A 20,201-nucleotide genomic window follows, 5' to 3' on the forward strand; every position below is an offset into this window, starting at 1 on the left:
TACGGTGTATCCATATAAATGGCCCACCCTGTATAACTCCTCTGTGAGGTCAGACACCGATATAAATTAAAAGTCATGACAAAAAAAGGCGTTTCACTGGTGACATTGCAGTTTTAGCACATAATACATACATCAAAAAATCAGGAACAAACTAATCATTAACATTTATTTCATTTTAAATCGTATATATATCTTTTCATGAAAGGAAGCTTTAAAAGTTTGCAGCATTAGCTTTTGAAAAACGGCCTCATTGTGTCCTCTACTCCCACCTCTACTTCCTGAATTAAATTTAGTCACACAGAGCCACAGCTGGTTTCTCACAAATACTTCTATGAGTTACTTTGCAGGAAATATCAAACCAATACGTTTTCCCCATCCTTGCACAGTCCTCTCCACCAGGATCTTCTCCAGTCCAATCATCTGGCTCATGAGAGAACCAAAATGTCAAACTAAGGGATGAAGAACAGAACGGGCATTAACTGTAAAAGCAAACTTTGATTCTGAAAATGAACAAAAGCAGTTTGATAATTTGTTCAGTGTTTTTTTATATGCCACTATTGCAGGTCATAAAATCTGGTTCCTCTTTCTCACTGTTTGTGTTTTGTCCCGGTCGTTAAGCCCTTCTCTTTCTGCTCGCCACCTCACTGTCACTGAGTACCGCTGGTCGCTCTTCTTTCTGTCTTTTCCTTACAGTATAATCCACTTCTAAGGTGACTGTTATTGTAAATAGGCAAACCATGTAGTACATTTCATATATATGAAGTGTAGTATAATGTAATTGGACTGAATCAAACCTTTCATTCAGCGGTGAGCCGTCCACCCACAACCATCTGCCCTCTACTGCTGAGTCTGTCAGTCCGATCCAGAAAAGGTTGTCATAACTCTCAAGTTTTTGTTGAATAGCTATCCTCAAGAAGCTCTAAACAGAAAAAAATGATTAAGTTACTTTGGGAAACTTTCAGTCCTGGGATGATGAAACATGAGGGTGATAACATGAACCTGCAGCAGTGGTTTGTACCTGCTCCTCACTGCTGTCTATCTTAACCAGGTCTCCTCCTTTAGTGATACATTCAGTGCTCCTCTCATTCCAGGATGATTTGCTTGTGGAGAAAAAATAACACTTTCCTCCATGTTGCTTCCAGCCATCTTCACATTTATAACATGGATCATCTTTGAAGACATTGCATCAAAGACTTCAGTCAGGTGGAAGAAATCATGTTCATGTTTGTGTGATTTGGAGTCTGTTCTGCAGTTACAATCTAACGTACTGATTCTGTCAGTCCATCCTTGTTTCTTTAACCTTTAATAAAACTTACTCGTAGTTACAGCAGGAGGTTGTGGGGTTGTAGGCGGTATCTTGCTGTACGATTGTGTCACTGTTATGAAAAAAAATTAACAGATTTTCATCAAATTTCAGCAGAAACGCAATTAAAAAAAATATAGATGTGTATATATGTGATGTATATATATATATATATATATATATATATATATATATACACACACACACACACACATATATATATATGTAGAATTTGTGTGTGTATGTGTCTGCTTTTTTTGTGATTTGGCGGCAGCAGGATCTACTGAAATAAACAAACTTACGCATGTTTATTTCAGTAGGTTGTAGGGTTGTAGTTGGTATTGTGCTGCACGGTTCCGTTACTGTTATGAAAAAGAGATTAAAGAAAAATTGACGTTCATAAATTTTTCAAATTTTTTGATTTGAGGGACGCAGGATGCTCCCTGGGTCCTGCAGCTACATATTTGTTTATTTGATCTCTTTCTGCAGATACATAAATCATAAATAAATGTGTCAAGTTTAAAATTCATAACTTACTAATTTTTACTTCAGGCTCTGGACACGTAGGCTGCACTGTACTACATGGTGTGATTTCAGGCACTCTCTCTAAAACACAAACCCCACAAAACAAAACAAATTAAAAACAATAAGATCAAATAAAATAACAGTTATTCATCAGGATCAATCATAAGTATGGAACTATTTAAAATCTTAAAATGCTGGAAAAAAACGATAAGCAAAGTTTAATAATGATAATAATAATAATAATAATAATAATGATAATAATAATAATGTCTGTGTGTTGTGTGATTAAGTTCCAGAGGTCACAAACAAACAAAAGTTTATTACAATAAGCAGGAGTCTCATATTCTTACCCATGACATTGGTTTGTACAGTTCCCTGCTTTTAGCTCAAGGTTTCTGAGCATTTCCTGGTTGTCAAAAGCTCAAACACTTATGAAAAATATAAAAATAAGATAAGAAAAATAAAAATCATACAGTAATATTTTTAAATATTTTTCAGATATTTTACTCTTTGTAAAGTATATTTTTAAGCCCTTAAACATATAAATTATGCCAAAAACAATGTGTCAGGAAACATCTCTTCACCAAAGAGTAAAACACATTTATGTTTATGGTTGTGTCCAGCATCCAACTAATGAAACATGTCATTACTCAAGTTATCATGCTGTAAGTTTATGACAGTTTTATTAACTTTAATAAATCAATAACAGACTGTAATAAACTGACTATATGTTGCATAAGACACAGCGCTAGAAGCAAGGACTTGACGCTCATTGCCAGAGGAAAGAGGTGATAATACAGTAAAATAAAAAATACAGTATATCCTAAAATAAAATGTATTTATTTGCTAAAATTTATTAATGAAAATGCTGGACAAATTTGTCTTGAAGCCTATTAGAAGTTTTAAATAAAAGTATTTCATTTGATGCAGATGAATTAAAAGTCATAAGTTATGTTTTTTATTCACAATTTTATAGTAAACATTCTGATTCTCATTTAATTTACAATAAATCAGAAAGTTATTTAAGTAAAGCTACACAAATAAAACTATAAACTCACTGAGATAAATTACCACGAGAGCCGACACCAGGAGAACACAGACAACCAGCACGGCCACTCTGAGCTTTAACGCATTGTTTGATTTTTCACGTTGAAAGTGAAGAACTTCACCTGATTTAGAGGAGACAGAAAGTGAACACACAAGTACATAAACATTTAATAAATAGTTCTAACTCTACTGCAGTTGAGCAAAGATGTAAAGATATGTCACTGCTTAATAGAATTCCATTGTTTTCTGGTATAAAACCTTAGACACAGCTGGATTAGACTAAAGGGAAACATGACACAGTGTATATTACATAACAATATCACTGACTTTTTAAATTTTTTTCTTCATAAATGAGGTATTTCATATATTCATATGACAAAATTGTAAGTAAGGGGTTAAGATATTTTAACTAAAACGATATTGTTTTGTTCTATGAAAACAGCATTGTTCATAAAAAGAGTAGATATTTCTCCTCCCTGTTGACACATTAATGTTCTTACCTTCTATGTATTTCTGTGGACGGCTCATCATGCTGAGGCTTCACGCTCCTGACTTCAGAGTTAGTCCACCTGTGTCTGAATCACAATAACAAAACAGCAAACTGGTGCAAATTATTTTAACCAATTCCTTCAATATTTACTGAAAATTAAGCATCAAGCTTCACCTCTGCGACCCTCACCTCAGGCTTTTCAAAGAGAAGTGAAACACACCTTTCACAGCTCTCTGTTAAAAAAACAACAACTTCCTGATGACTTTAAAGGATGGGGAGGAGGGTCTATCTACAGCGCAGCTCATCTATTATTAGATTCAAAGAGATAGAGCAGAAAAAAATATTAGTGCCAATGAAGCTTCTCAAACAGCAGTTAAAAAACCTGCTCAACACTAATGAGCTGTACGAAAACTGATTTCAAACATGACAAATATGATCATTAACACATCAATAGTTGTGTTTATTTACCTTAAACATTAAATGTAATAAAGTGTTTCATCTGATCAATCTAGTTAAATTGTATCAGTGTTATTCATGCATCTTTATGGGAAATGTTTCTATAAAGACAGAACAAAACAGAAAGACAAAACAAAGCTGTTGGTCAGTCTTGACTAACTCTGTAAAATCACTGTTTGTTCTCATCAACGTTGTTACCTGTGATCTCATCATTAACCCCTGATGGTTTCATTTAATTTCACTTGAAAATATATAAAGTGGAACAGGAGAGTAGTTACTGTATGTTTAACAATAAGAGTACATTTTATGGCTGTTTTTGAAAAAATGTTTCTGTTTTGCTTGCTAAACATTTAATATATTCCTAACACAGTGCAGCTTTGTGCAGCTACAAGAATGTCAAATGTTTTTGTCAATTACAGTTTCTCTCACTGTTTTCTCACAGCAGTGTCTCACAACGCCTTGAATGCGAGAAGCAGAGCCACAGGAAACAAGACATTTTGTAATAAGTGACCACACATTAAAATATCACCTAATAGTGATAACAGTTGGTTCCTTCTTTTCTTCTGACTTTTTTCTTTCTTGGTTTAAGTGTTATTATATACACTGATGTGTCTCAAGTTTTATGCACAGATATTGTTTTATTCCTGCGTTGATTTAGCACCACACTGATATATCAGACCTTATATGTAGCTCTGGGGATGGTTCATCATCTTTTTGTGGTATTTATAGCTATTTCATAAAACTTCATGAAATGTGACACACACACACACACACACACACACACACACACACACACACACACACACACACACACACACACACACACACACACACACACACGCATGCATTACACCTTCGCTTACTCTCTCTTATGTGCAGTATTACTGAGTGCAATTTATCTATATATTTTTACAATACAGATGTCCGTGTTTATATTCCTAGAATTTATACTGGACCTTATTTCAACTGTACATTTGAACATTTTATTTTACAGTGCCTGTAATATAATGTTTATTCTATTTTATTTTGTTCTTTTTGATTGTTTTTTATTAATTTTTGCTGATCTTAACTTTGTACTGTCCACTTTCTGCTGTGACCAAGCAAATTTCCCACATCTTATCTTATCTTATCTTATCTTATCTTATCTTATCTTATCTTATCTTATCTTATCTTATCTTCATGAAAGACAGATGAACATCGAGACTCACTTTAAATGTCTCTTTAGGATTTTCAGAAAAACATTTGTAAGTTGTTTTTTTCACTGTTTTCTAGTGAAACAATTTCCCTTTACATTCTATAAGGTGAGGATTAGATGTTATCTGCACCCCGTCCTTCAATAACAGTTTTATTTTTCTTTAATTTAAAACTATGAAACTTTATATTTTTCGGTATCATCGAGGTCACTTAAGTTTTGCTGGTGCATTTTTCATTGGTGTGATTTAATGGAGTCAACATTTCAGATCTTGAATTGCTGAAATAATTTGCTTATGTGTGCCATCTGTTTATCTATTTCTAGGGGTTTTATTAATGTGCATTTATCTCTAAAAAACATTTTATAGATGGATATTTTTTTATTATTTTAAACAGACTAAAACTAAATTTCAATAGACTCAAGGCTGGTAAAAAGTACATTGTTCACTATAATTTCTCAAACTGCACTCCTCCCTGTGTTCTCTGCTCAGCTTATTTTACAGTTTTTTATGAGAGAGAGTGACTGAGATCAGATTTGGGGAATTTGGAGGCCAAGTCAACACCTCAAAGTTGTTGTTGTGCTCCTCAAGCCATTCCTGAAGTATTTTTGCTTTGTGGCAGGGCCCATTATCCTGCAGAAAGAGGCCACAGCTATCAGAGAATACGGTAAAGTAAGTAAAAATTTATTTATATAGCACCTTTCAAGATAAAAATCACAAAGTGAAAACATAAAAATCAAAATCAACCAAAAGTAATTTTAAAAAGATGAGTTTTCAGCTGTTTTTTAAAAGCCACCACTGAGTCCACAGATCTCAGGCTCAAAGGGAGAGAGTTCCACAGTCTGGGGGCCACAGTTAAAAAAGCTCTGTCGCCTTTTGTTTTCAGCCTCGTGTGTTGGACAGCCAGCAAGTCCTGATCACATGACCTCAGGGACTTGCTGGGAATGTATGGATGTAGAAGTTCACTGATATATGTTGGTGCTTGTCCATGCAGAGCCCTGAAAGTCAAGGTCAAAACCTTAAAGTGGATTCTGAATTTCAAAGGGAGCCAGTGCAGCTGAATCAGCAGGGGTGTGACATGGGAGTACTTGGAGGACTTGGTCAGAATCTTTGCAGCAGCGTTCTGAACAACTTGTAGATGCTCCAAAGAGGCTTTACATAAACAAGTAAACAAAGAATTACAATCATCCAGACGAGATGAAACAAATGCATGAATGACAATTTCTAATTCGGAGCGCGATACAATGGGACTCAGCTTGTTGTGATAAAAACAAGTGATAAAAACAGGAGCGGACCAGAGATTTAACATGAGCGTCCAAAGTCAGAGCTGAGTCAAAAGTTACACCAAGGTTCCTGATAGAAGGTTTGGCAAATGTAACAAGTGGACCCAAGTTTTCCATAACACTTGGTACAATTTTTTTAGGAGCACAAACAAGGACTTCAGTCTTCTCCTTGTTTAGTTGAAGAAAGTTTTCAGCCATCCAACCTCTAATGGAGTCTATGCACCTATGCAAAATCTGTAGCCTGGAAACATCTTGGGGCTTAAAGGAGATATATAACTGAATATCATCTGCATAGCAGTGACACAAAATGTCCTTCAAAGTGCTCAATAAGTGCTGAAGAGGAAGTAAATACAACAAAAACAATAAAGGCCCCAAAACTGAACCTTGTGGCACACCATAGGCAAGAAAAGTAGAAGAGGAACTGTACTTAGAGGTAGCCACAGAAAAGGATCGTTCATGCAAATAAGATTCGAACCAGTCCAAAGCAGCCCCTGATATACCCACCCAGTGTCTCAGCCTATCTAGCAGAATATGATGGTCCACAGTGTTGCGCAGGTAACTGACGCACATGCACCTGGCCATCCATTTAACAGCAAATGACAGACCACCTTCTTCTAATACTTTGTGATCTGATGATCACATGCCCATTTGTTTGTGCTTTTGGCAATGGGAGGGGTCAGCATAGGGACCCTGACTAGTTGCTGCTATGCAGCCCCACACACAGCAAACTACGATGCACTGTTCCTCCTTTATGGAAAATCAGATGCGGAAACCATAGCTGCATTAACCAAACAGGAAACAACAACAAAGTTCACAAAAGAAACCACACGTTGAAGTATTAGCGCCTCCTTTTCTTGTTTGTTTCTTCTTTGTTGAACTAAATATAACCAAATGCACTGATATGTTAAAGGACTGAATGTGTACTATAGTTTAGTCTTAATTTATGTGGAGATAATATTGTTTTATCCTTGCATACTTGTTTTAACCTCTAAATATCAGTTTTGTTTTTCTGATTTGACTCTTTATCACCACATGAGTGTTCTTACCTTTACATACCTCTGTGAACAGCTTGTCACACCCAAGCATCAACATCCTGACCTCAGTTAGTCCTTCTGTTTCTGTTTCTTTATTATTTATTTATATTTAATGTTTTGACAACCAGTAGAAAAACATCTCTTTGTACTATCTAACAAACAAACAAACAAGCTTCATTGGTCACATAGTCAATCATACAGAGTACAACATGCAGTGAAATATTTTGTCCGAGCTGCAGACAGGCTGCAGACGTAGCCGTGCCGTATCTGCAGGTATCACCTCGAGTCTGAACACTTCTCTTCTCTTAATTATTTTCAGAAAGAAATGAAAGCTGCTTATTAAGCTCAGCAAATAAGCTCAGCATATTTTATAGTTTGAACTGATTTTCATACACAGATTTGTGATGTCCAATCACTGCTGGTTTCTCACAAATGCTTTTATGAGCTACTTTGCAGGATCTATCAAACTAACACATTGTGGCTGGAGCGTATGTCTCCCCATCCTCACAGAGTCCTCGCTATCAAACTTTTTGTCTGTCCTGCCCTTACATTAAAATTAATTTCTGTATCTATACGTTTGTTCATTTTTTTTTAATCATCAGAAGATACAAAAAAATCAAAAGTTAAATTTGATTTGACAAAAAACGCAGGAAGAGGTTAACCAAAAATTAGCTTTTATCGTGGATGACAATGTTCAGAACACAAACTTAACAAAATTCACAAAAGCACAGAAGAAAAAAAGACACCAACACAGTATCACGCAACAAAGGAAACAGGCAAATTTAGGCTATAAAAATTACACGAGGTAATGAGGGAAGTGGAAACAGGAGGGAAACTAAAAACAGCTGAACACAATAAAGGTGAACGGACAGGAAATCAAACTAAACACAACGAATGGGAGACCAGTTCACTCATACTCAATGCTTCTGTTTAGTTCCTTTTTTTTTTTATTAATAAAACAGGAACTAAACAGAAGCATTGAAGATGAGTGAACTTAACACAGGATAAAGAGAAGAAGGGAAACTAAGAGATCAAATCAAGTCTAATACAAGCAGAAGCCAGAACTAAGAGCTAGGGACTCTAAATAAAATACTAAAGAAGTACTAAAAGAATACGTGCATAAATTAAAGTAATAAGTGAACTAAAAGTCAAACAGAATACTCAGAAAAATTAAAATCCAGAAAATAAAACCCCTGGGTCTGAGACTCAGGACCACAACACCATTACGTACACATTTTTCTTTCAGGAAGCTGTGAACACGCAGACTATGTTGCATAGTTTGATTCTACTCTCTGTTAAAATAAAGGATAATCAGTCATTCAGCAAGTTCAGTTCAGACCTCTGAAATGTGTCACACAACATTATTTGACAAGACCGATTAAGCAATGCCAAAGAATAACAGCCGCCTGTCTCCAGATTAAATTCCTCTGATTGTCCAAGTTCAATCCAGTTATGAAACATGAACTTCACTTCAAGGTTTTTGACTGTTTCTGTCATTTTCATGAGCTCAAACATGTTAAATTGAAAATAAGATGCATATAAATACTTACTGAGTCAAACGGTGATTGTAGAGAAGACACCTGTTTATACATTTGGGGTTTAACTGGGAACAAAATGTTTGGTACTGTTCAAGTTGCATGTAGTGCTAATTGTATTCACCAAAAACATTTGAGCAGGCTGTGGCTGCATGCATGCAGGAAAACAGTGTGAAGTCCGATATATGAAAAAACAAACATTTGTCTTGTAGGTTTTCTTCATTTTTTCCAGTTAAACTTAATTAAAACACTGAAACTATAAGTCAGCCATGATGTTTGCACACAGTATTAAATTATTTTACTGTAAACATTCTCTTCCTCTTATTTATGGTAAATCAGATCGTTGTGACAAATGCTGCTGCATTAACAAAACAGGAAACATGACACAATGTGTATCAGACAACAACATGGTTGACTGAGGTAACCACACGTTAAGTTATCGCATAATCTTAAATTAGCACGGAAAGAGGTAGCCCTCCTTTCTTTTGTGTTTCATCTTTGTTGAACTAAATTTGATGAGATACAGAACATTGTAAACTCACATGGCAAAACACTGAATGCAAAATAACTTCCTGTTAACTTTCAAAGGCTGGGAGTTCAGCTTGAATAACAACTTTGATTGATTTAGATTTAGTAGTTTTGTAAAGTCTTAAATTGATAGGTAGAACTATCTAGGTAGATCTCTATTTATACAGATTTATCTCCATTTATCTTGTCTTGAAATTGTTTTGTAGCCTCATATCAAAGTCAGACATACACAGATTTATGGTATCAAGTCATTTGGTGTTGCTTCTGGTTTGTCAGAATTGTTTAAATATTCATCTGATAACTCATGAAAAGTATGTTTTGACATACTTGATGAATATTATTATTGTGCCAAGTAAACATATATTCTTTATCACACAGTCCTCCTCTGTATTAGGATTATCTGTTGGCCTAACATATGGTCCTCATATGAGTCAAAGACTAAGAAAAGATGAAACAATAACTGTAAGAGTTGGTCAACTCTGGAAATGAATACACTATGAGACATTAAGAACACAATATTTTTGTATATATTTGATAAGATTTATTACAGATATGTTTCATGACTTATGGAAGATCACACACACATTGTAGATGTCAGAAGTTTTAAGCTTCACAGTTTGACTTCCTTTAACATCAGTAGTGTGCGTGTTCAGCATTGATGCTAGGAGTGCCTGGACCCTGTCTGGCCTTAAGGTCACCACTTAAGGTCACCACTGTGACTGTTTGCTGAGGGTTGACTGAATGTTCAATCCCCTCCAAAAAGTGGTGGCATAGCTTGTTTATCTATTAATCTCACTTAGTAGTACACCCTTTTGTGTTCCAGCCTAACACAACAAAAGGAGGACGGCACCACCTTGTGGCACTATTCTGCAATTGTAATTGACAAAGAGGCATACAACCATGTCTACTGTGACATTATGTCAGAAACTGCATGTTCAAGTGTTTAATACCAGTTTTTAAGGCAGAATGAGATGGTGGGTCACTGTGGTGTCCAGTCTGGCCTCAGTCCAACACAAGAGACAAGAAGAGAGCGTTTTTTTTTTTATATGTGCCACCCCAGCCTCCTGTGTCAGCTTGTTTCCGGTGTCTGCTGAGTTCTCAACGCTGCCACCTGCTGTGGGCTCCACACTGCCAGCGTTTTTGTTCGAGCCTATGCCTGCTGTCTTGTGCTGAGAATCAGCCACCACCAGAGCCTGCTGTGTGCCCTGCACAGTCCCACCCTGAGCCAGATTTTAGTGGGACCATATTTTTGGTCTTTTAGTAACAAACAGAATTGAAATCAATTAATCAATGCACACTCTTGTACATGTGCATTCGAATGTGCACATGAAAATGACACCCAATGCACACAATCACCACTCTGGTTCTTTTCATCAGTGCAGGTGAAACCTTAACTTTCCATGACTGGGGAGGATGGGGTAAAAAACCTGTCAGTGGTAGCACGGTGCATTTAAACATGCCTAAATAATTTTCAGCACTTTCAAATTTTTTGTACATACATAAATCTGTATATCTGCTGTGTATATACACACATGAAAAAAATGGGCCCTTTAAAAATTGACTTTTACTTCCTACAGTAAAACCCATCACCCATGCTGAAAACCTATTTCATGTGTTTACTTCTAGGCTGGAAATTGTAATCCATTATTATCATGTTCTTCTTAAAGCTCACTGAAAAGCCTTCATTTGATCCAGAATGCTGCAGTGAGAGTACTGATGAAGTAGAAAAATGTGCCTTATTTTCCATATTAGCTTCATTTTTTCCCTTGGACTCTACAGACAGAGGGCTCTGCCAGTAGTCCATGGTTAAATCCAGAGTTGTGAAAAAAAATAGCAGTGTCACGGTCTGCCACGCAGACCGTAGGGGATGGCGAATGTAGGACCCAAAACGCAGGACTCTGCAATGCCACAGTGCACTTTATTTACAGTGGAATAGACAGGCAAGTCCAACAATTAACTCAAAATGCAATTTGTCAACAGTTCTCGTCCCTTGCTCCCAGTGCGTCCCATGCTGTAGCTCCCTTAGTGTGTGTGCTCCCCAACTCGCTTCTCTGCTCGACTCTCCTGGAGGAAGAAGGAAAATCCACAATTAGCCACACGCAAGCCGACTACCAATAACACACGTCTCGCACAGACTATACCAGTCAGGAGTAATAATCCCACGTCGACTGTCGCTGCGAGTCCAGGTTAAATACCTCCGTCTAGCCCGGGAGATGATTACCAACCGCTGACCAGGTAATCTCCTGCAGGTGAGCCGGCAACAGCGAGGAGGGATTCCCGATGACGACAGTCGCCAGTTCACGCCTTTCCCACGGCGCACTTCCGTAACAGCCCCCGAGGACCGGGGGGGGAGAGAGAGAGAAGCAGACAGACATATGCACACATACTCTACATACAAATTTGGACAGAACAGAAGACGACAGCCCCAAATAGTAATCATCATCATCATCATCATCATCATCATCATAATAATAATGATCCCCACTGCTCACGGACCCCGAGTCCTCCAGAGCCAGGTCCGTGACAAGCAGTGCCTAACTGGTCAATGAGCTCGTTGGCGTGGGGAATGGGATAAGCATCAAATCTCATTTACTTTGCGGTAGTAGACACAGAACTGTATAGACTCATTTTTCTTCATCACAGGAACTATGGGGCTACACCACGCCCTGTGTAACTCTTTCATTACCCCCATTTTCAGCATTTTAGCCAATTCTCTCTGAAAAATTTCCCACAGGCACAGCCCTACAGACCCTACAGGTTAGACCAGGGATCTCCATCTCCATCTCCAGTCCTTGAGAGCTATTGTCCTGCAGCCTTTAGAAGCATCCCTACTCCAACAAAGCTGATGGTTGAATTAGCTCTTCAGAATGCCATCAAGTTTGGCAAAGGCCTGGTAACAAGCCATTCATTTGATTCAGGTGTATTGAAACAAGGATGCATCTAAAAGCTGCAGGACAGTAGCTCTCCAGAACTGGAGTTGGAGACCCCTGGTCTAGACCCTCTGTTGTACAACCGCTTGGTCTTGGGCCTGCAGCAAATTTTCTTGTGACAACATCCCCAAAGTGTGTAGCTTTGCTCTCAGATCCACAAGGTATTGAGTCTCATTTTTGCTGAGCTTAGACCTTCCTCCCAGGTTTCTTTAATTAGGTCCTACAACCCTTGCGGCTTCTGGCCAAACATTAACTCAAAGTGTTAAAAAACATAAATTACTGAACTTCAATAACTTAATGAAACTTAAAAGAGTCTGTTTAATATATAAAGTCTTACACTCCCTTGCTCCACCACCACTAAAGCAGTTCATTAGGCATAAAGAAAGCTCAGACAGGACCACAACCCGAGGAGACTTGTTTATACCTCACAGACGGACAGCATTTGGGCAGAACGTCCTCTCTGTCAAGGGTGGCCATCTGTGGAACAGTCTTCCTCAACCCATTAGAGAATGCTCGACTTTCAATTTGTTTAAGGCAAAGCTTAAAACTGGTTATGGACAAATCAAGTGTGTGATCATGTATGAGTTGTATAGTTTTAATGTTTTATTTGGGAACAGAATGGTGTGTATGTGTAAGTTTGGTGATGGAGTTTTATTATAAATGAATGATGAATTTTTATGAATTATTATGTCTATTTTTTTTTATGTTTAAGGACAACAGATGGAAATTAGCCTTTGGCTATAATCTGGCATGTTTACATTCATGTAATTTGTTTTTATATTTATGTTCAGGTCGAGGTCACTGAGGCAGTTAAACAACTCCTCGGTGGCAGAGCCCCTGGTGTTGATGAGGTCCGCCCCGAGTTCCTGAAGGCTCTGGACGTTGTAGGGCTGTCCTGGTTGACACGCCTCTACAATGTTGCGTGGAGATCAGGGGCAGTACCCTGGACTGGCAGACCGGGTGGTGGTCCCCATCTTTAAGAAGGGAGACCGGAGGGTGTGTTCCAACCACAGGGGATCACACTCCTCAGCCTCCCTGGGAAAGTCTATGCCAGGGTGCTGGAAAGGAGAGTTCGTCCGTTAGTCGAACCTCGGATACAGGAGGAACAATGCGGTTTTCGTCCTGGTCGCGAACACTGGACCAGCTCTTTATCCTCTCGAGGATACTTGAGGGTGCATGGGAGTTTGCCCAACCAGTCTACATGTGTTTTGTGGACTTGGAGAAGGCATTCGACCGTGTCCCTCGGGTGTCCTGTGGGAGGTGTTGCGGAGTATGGGGTGTCTGGCCCACTGCTACGGGCCATTCGATCCCTATACAACCGTTGTAAGAGTTTGGTTCGCATTGCCGGCAATAAGTCGGACTCGTTTCCGGTGGGTGATGGGCTCCGCCAGGGCTGCCCTTTATCACCGATTCTGTTCATAATTTTTATGGACAGGATTTCTAGGCGCAGCCAAGTGGCGGAGGGCTTTCACTTGGTGGCCTCAGAATCTCGTCTCTGCTTTTTGCGGATGATGTGGTTCTGATGGCTTCATCAGGTGGGGGCCTCCAGCTCGCGACTGGAACGGTTCGCAGCCGAGTGTGAAGCAGCGGGAATGAGGATCAGCACCTCCAAATCTGAGGCCATGGTTCTCAGCCGGAAAGGGTGGAATGCCCACTCCGGGTCGGGATGAGTTCCTGCCCCAAGTGGAGGAGTTTAAGTATCTCGGGGTCTTGTTCGCGAGTGATGGGAGAAGGGAGCCGGAGATCGACAGACGGATTGGTGCTGCGGCTGCAGTGATGCGGACGCTGCACCGTCCGTCGTGGTGAAGAGGGAGCTGAGTGTAAAAGCGAAGCTCTCAATTTACCGGGTCGATCTACGTCCCGACCTCACCTATGGCCACGAGCTGTGGGTAGTGACCGAAAAAGAACGAGATCGCGGATACAAGCGGCAGAAATGAGCTTCCTCCGAAGGGTGGCTGGCCTCTCCCTTAGAGATAGGGTGAGAGGTTCGCCATCCGGGAGGGGCTCAGAGTAGAGCCGCTGCTCCTCCACATCGAAAGGAGCCAGTTGAGGTGGTTCGGGCATCTGACAAGGATGCCCCCTGGGCGCCTCCTGGGTGAGGTGTTCGGGCATGTCCCACCGGGAGGAGGCCCAGGGCAGACCCAGGACGCGCTGGAGAGATTATATCTCTCGGCTGGCCTGGGAACGCCTTTGGTGTTCCCCGGATGAGCTGGAGGAGGTGGCTGGGGAGAGGGAGGTCTGGGCTTCTCTGCTTAGGCTGCTGCCCCGCGACCCGACTTCGGATAAAGCGGATGAGGATGGATGGATGGATGGATGTTCATTAGCATGCACTGTCCTAAATAAATAAATAAATAAATAAATAAAGGGAGAAAATCCCACGGAGGCCTGGGGAACCTCCCGCATTGCAAACAACAGAGGGTCTAACCAGCCATCCCAATTGCGTTCGTCCTTGTGAATGAATTTATGAATCATGGACTTTAAATTCTGATTCAGCTGCTCCACCAGCTCATCCTCTGTGGTCTTCTGCCTGCTTTACCATGATATCCAGGCCAGATGGTGGCAGTGGACCCATTCTGGTGTCTGCCAGGAGCCCTTCCACAAACTGTTCGAGCACTGCCATATCCAGCAGACGAGCCTCTCACTCTGTGGGACCGGACTGCAGCCACCTGGCCACTGTGTTGTGCAGCTGCGTGGTGTAGGCAAAGGGCAGATCCTCTGACCCCATCCAATCTCCCCAAAAATTGCGGCAGTGGTCTGCTGGGGAGAGCCCCAGCCATCTTTAACACCGGCCCTTGCTGTTGCCGGGGGGTTGAAGGCCACCACCATGAAACCGACCAATTTACATTAACTCAACCAATTCTGCATGAAAGAGTGGTCAAATATCAAACCACAATTAAAAAAAAACTGCAGAATATCTTCATCCTTTTGATTATGTTTTTATTATCACGTTCATAACATATTTTTGTGACAACTACTCTTAACACGTTCCCTTTCCAACCTTAGTGCAAATTCACGGTGATCGTGAATGGCTACCGCAAAGTAGCAACAACCTGCGCTTGTCTCTCTGCAACATGTGTGACGCCGTCTGCTACAACAAATGTCTCATGGTGAAGATGGAGGACGGCAGTAAAGCCCTCTGCAGTGATGAATGTCTGGCCAAGTTTAAAGAGGTGCAGAGATTTTAAAAAACATGCATTATCTCCATATTTGACAAAAGCACTTGAATGTGCCTAAAACAACACATTCACAGTAGGAATGTAAGGTTGTGAAAGCATGACCGAAAGGTGCTTTAAGTGAGCAAAGTGCAAAGGAAGAACTCCTTTTTAACAGGAAGAGATCGCTGGCAGGTGGCTAGTTGAGAGGAAAGAGAAAGAGGAGCATGTTTTATTATTTTTGGTTTAGTTAAAACTGTTAGTTACTAATCATAATCAAGCAACCATGTCTGTGGTAAAGTAGCTATGTGCAGGTAACATGAGGCCATCTTTTATATATTCCCTTGATGTGTTTGTGCTTAATGTAACTCCATCATATAATCCAGACATCCTGTTACTGTGTCAGTATGAGGAAAACATGCAAAAATTATTAAATGTTCATTAAATGTTATTTCAGGATCGGATGTTTGAAAACTAAGGACTTGAGAAATAAAAAGAAATCAGGGCACATTTAACACATAAAGCATCCAATAATTTAAATGTGAACAACAAAATAATAACAGGTCATCACCAGGCTTTGTGTTTCATGTGTTAAACAAGACATGTGCAGCTTAAATGTAAACAGCAAAATGTTATAACTCCTGTTTAAGACATTTAGACAGACAGATCTGTAGCAGAGCTGAGTTTTTTTTTTAAATTTCACAGTTTTAAAAACCTTTATGAGTCTCACCTTCACAAATGTGCAGCAGGCATAATATTTTACAACATGTCTAAGGCAGCGGTCCCCTACCTTTTCGCGCCACGGACCGGTTTATGTCCGACAAAAATTTCCCCTGACTGGCCTTTGAGGTGTCACGGATAAATACAACAAATAAAACCAGTACTGGTACCCAAAAAAAGAAGATTTATTAATGACATACAGAAAAAGACCCAGGGAAACACAGTTAACGTGAATAACAATAAAAAATAACACTACAAAACCGATAAAAACCCTGAAAACCATAAGTTTCACACCGAGCCTCAACTCTCATGTCCCGGTACCAAATGACCAAGTTTGTGAGGTTAAAGACGTGAAACCATCTCTAATAAATCTTGACTGTGTAAGTTTTATGTTAAAAATGTCTTTTTTAATAGCTGTAATGTATGAATATCTTAAACCTAGTTTGGCCCCGGAGGTTGGGGACCGCTGGTCTAAGGTAATGGTGTTCTTTATCTCAAATCATTTTTTCTCGTTATCTTTGCAGAAAGTTGACACTCGTCAGCTCTGCCCCATGTGCCAGAAGTCCCATCAGCTGTCAGACATGATTGAAAATAAAAATGATGAAGGCAGGGTGGAGTTCTTCTGCAGCAACAGGTGTATGATGGTGTACGAGGCCCAGACCTTCACTGTGACGGGTATCTACAGTCATAGTTCAAACTGCAGAGAGAGCATTTGTGCAGTGCTGTGCTGAATTTTGCAGTTGGACAGCAGTTTTAAGCTTTTAGGTGTCAAATGCAGGAATCTTGTTCGTGCTTTTGTCGTTATAGAAAAGAAAAGCTCTTCATCTGAAGTTTGTGAGGTTAAAGACGTGAAGCCATCTGTAATACATCTCGACTGCGTAAGTTTTATGTTAAAAATGTCTTCTTTAGTAGCCGTAATGTATGAATATCTTAAACCTAGTTTGGATTCAGTGACAGAATAAATGTTATTACCAACTGAATGATAACAGCAATTTATGATTAGAATAAATTCTGTTTATTAAATCTCTTTCCAGTATATTACCACTTAAGTTGGAGTCCTCACAGTGCTCCACATGTAGGCCTTTGCTATAAAACGTATACAATATATCCAAATCTCTCAGGGTCAACAGCATCACAGCTACCTGTGAATACTGTAAGAATGAAAGAATCATCAAAGACGTCAAGAGAATCGGCGGCAAAGACTGCTGCTTCTGCAGTGATGGTAAGGAGAACATGTCAGTGTAGTTTGTTTATGGTCCATTTCACATGATCAGGAAGTTTACTGGAGCCTCACCTTTCTCTTCTTGCAGCCTGCAAGACGCTCTTTGCCAAGAGCTAAAAGGGAAGTGGGTGAACACTGTCGCTCGTGCAGTTACTGCCAGTCGATATCCAAGAGTCTGGTGACGACACCGGGTGAAGACATGGACATCGAGTTCTGCTCTGAAGCCTGCTGCTCAAAATACAAAATGCTCCTCGGACATGTAAGTGAAGGGTGATGCTCACACTCTGCACAGTCTGTCTGCTGCAGATGAAGGTTTTTTTTTTCCTTTTTTTTACCCTTGAATATAATTTGTAAAAAGACAATTCAATCACCAATTCTCCTCCTAACTGCTTTTTTTCTCAGTTGGCAAAATGTGACACCTGCAGTCACAAAGGGAAACTAAAGCAGAGTCTGCCGCTGCTGGGAGAGGTCAAATACTTCTGTGGCATGAAGTGTCTCCTACACTTCTGCAGTAACAAGGTTCAGATGCTCGACGGAGGTATGCACAGTTGCTGTTTCATAATGATTATAATGAAGTGGGACAGAACCAGAGCAGCATTTGTTGGATTTCTTTGGGTTTAAGGTCATGTAGAGTTAGAGGGGTCTTTATCCAGCCCCTAACCAGCTAAAACAAGCTTGGCTCTAGTTTTAGGAAACAATTGTTCAAGGTGTTCAGTTTACACTTTACATAATATCCTTAGTTGAAACATGTGGTGCAACTTTAAGATGTCCTTTGTGTACCGATTCAGTTATTTTGGTTATTTCTCCTGAGCTTTGCTGGTTTTAGTGAATTCAGGGTGTGGACAGAAGCTGCTGTCGTCTTTTAAAACTTCCTTTTTTAATTTTCAATGATGATGTAAACGCTGTGGTTATTAAATAAATATTTGTAACTATAAATGAGCTTCACTACTTGGTTTAGAAAGCGTGTGAGCTGAGGGCTGTGAGCAGAAATTGTGTTCTTGCATATCTTGCACAATTTTCTGAAGGTAAAGATGAGTAATTTTGGACGGGTCTGCCCTGTAAATAAGATTTGCTCTTGATGGAGGTTCCTGGTTAAGTGAAGGTGATAATAATTGCTTCTCGAGTCCTGGTTCAGTTACAGGCTTTATAAATCTCTGCTGCAGTTTAATCAGTTACTAGCACCACTGACTGGCTCTCCTCTCTTTCCAGAAGTCTCTTCATCTCTGGTATCTGCAGCACCAGCAGAGTCCTCTCCTGTCATTGGGAATGTTATATCTTTGGCTAATGCTCTGACCAGGCAGCACAGCGGCTCAGCAGCCTCTCCACAGCTTGGTACATGCACACACAGACACATTATTTATTAACACATTTTAAAATTTCACCCAGGTAATAAACTGAGTAGTAATTGTGGGAAATTGTGATGCTGTGTGTGTTTTGTTTTAGCTGCTCTGACTACAGTTTTTACCTTTGTTGCCATGTTTTATTTTCTGACTATCATTTCTCCACAGGCTCCATCACTGACATTCAAACAAAGGTCATTGGACATGTAAGTCTACAAAGATGTTTTAATCGACGTGCTTCTATATAAACTTATGTTTTCATACATTAGAAGTGGCTAAATTTCAGAATAACCTTAATAATATGATCTGTGTTACAAATGAAGCCAAGTTGTGTTTGTCATTTTGATTTGATCGTAGTTGGTGTTTTTGTGACCTGTCTGTTCTTCAGGCCAGCGTTCAGACTGTCCCAAAGGAGCTGAAGAACAAGTCGATCATCTGTACTCCGCTGGTTCATAACAAAGGGTCTCCTGTACAGAAGAGGCTCTTAAAATAGAGACACAAAAGGTAAAGCATAACAACATGTCTGTTGTGAAATATGAACAGGTACCATCTTTTCAGAATTAACAGTTTTGGTGTTTACTCAATTTTTCCTTTTCTGTTGTTAGAAGACCGTTGTGATCCTAAAGTCGTGGTCCTGCCTGTCCCAGTGCCGGTTTATGTTCCTGTGCCTATGAACATGTACAGCCAGTACGCCCACAGCCGGTGGGCCTGCCCTTACTGGTAAGTAAAACACATCTTTGATCTTAAACGAATATGAGACCATTACTGTAAGACAAATGCTCTCATTCTTTAAAAGTACTGAAATGTTGCTTTGTCACTTCTAGGTTACATATTTTTAAAAATCCTTTAAGTTTTTTTTTGTTTGTTTGACTTAAAAACATTTCTGAGTTGTGGTTCATTAAGAAATGATGAGAATTTGTTGAAAGCTGTTTGTCCTGCTGCTTTTAACTTTAAGTACATTTGTCATTTGGCGCATTTCAACCTTTTAAAATCAGTAGAAACCCGAGTCTTAAGTCTGTGTTTCCCACAGCTGCCTGTGCCCCTTGTCCTCCCTGTGAAGAAAGATGGCTCTGAGTCAACGGTGAAATCCACAAAAGAGAGTTTGCATCCTGAAAACTTACAGGGCGAGCTCAACATCAGGCCTGAGATGGAGACAGAGCAGAGCGAGGAAGGGCAGAAGCATGAACAAATGATAAAAGAGAAAGAAAGACCCAAGCCTTCATCCGTGCAGGGTAAGAATTGTTTTAATTACATAAAATAATTACAGAGTTATATCTTTACAGGGACAGGATGACCTGTGGTTCTTGGGTAAGAAAAAATGAGTTTCCATCTGTAACACGCGGCGACACTAAAGCGGTCGCACCAAAATGCCATGCTAAAAGAAAGATTCTTTAAAATACAAGGGGAGCAGGCGAGTCAGATACCACGGGCACAGAGATGAAGCAG

General features: G+C 39.7%; 2 protein-coding genes across 2 annotated transcripts; one reads left to right on the top strand and one right to left on the bottom strand.

The window, feature by feature from the left end:
- Positions 1 to 336: 336 nt before the first annotated feature.
- Positions 337 to 1,659, bottom strand: LOC120434827 (CD209 antigen-like protein A). The gene is made up of 5 exons (XM_039603249.1): positions 1,606 to 1,659; positions 1,317 to 1,376; positions 1,019 to 1,170; positions 795 to 919; positions 337 to 424 (listed from the first exon to the last, which is right to left on the bottom strand). The coding sequence occupies exons 1-5, from the start codon at positions 1,607 to 1,609 to the stop codon at positions 337 to 339; spliced, it is 429 nt and encodes a 142-aa protein (XP_039459183.1). The 5' UTR covers positions 1,610 to 1,659.
- A 15,693-nt stretch (positions 1,660 to 17,352) lies between these two features.
- LOC120434828 (zinc finger MYM-type protein 4-like) lies at positions 17,353 to 19,429 on the top strand. Its single transcript, XM_039603255.1, has 7 exons — positions 17,353 to 17,415; positions 17,504 to 17,674; positions 17,818 to 17,953; positions 18,625 to 18,747; positions 18,924 to 18,961; positions 19,144 to 19,224; positions 19,361 to 19,429. Exons 1-7 carry the CDS (start codon positions 17,353 to 17,355, stop codon positions 19,427 to 19,429), a joined length of 681 nt encoding a protein of 226 aa, XP_039459189.1.
- The last annotated feature ends 772 nt before the right edge of the window (positions 19,430 to 20,201 follow it).

The sequence above is a fragment of the Oreochromis aureus genome, linkage group 3 (genome assembly GCF_013358895.1).
Source record: "Oreochromis aureus strain Israel breed Guangdong linkage group 3, ZZ_aureus, whole genome shotgun sequence".
NCBI classification, from domain to species: Eukaryota; Metazoa; Chordata; class Actinopteri; order Cichliformes; family Cichlidae; genus Oreochromis; species Oreochromis aureus.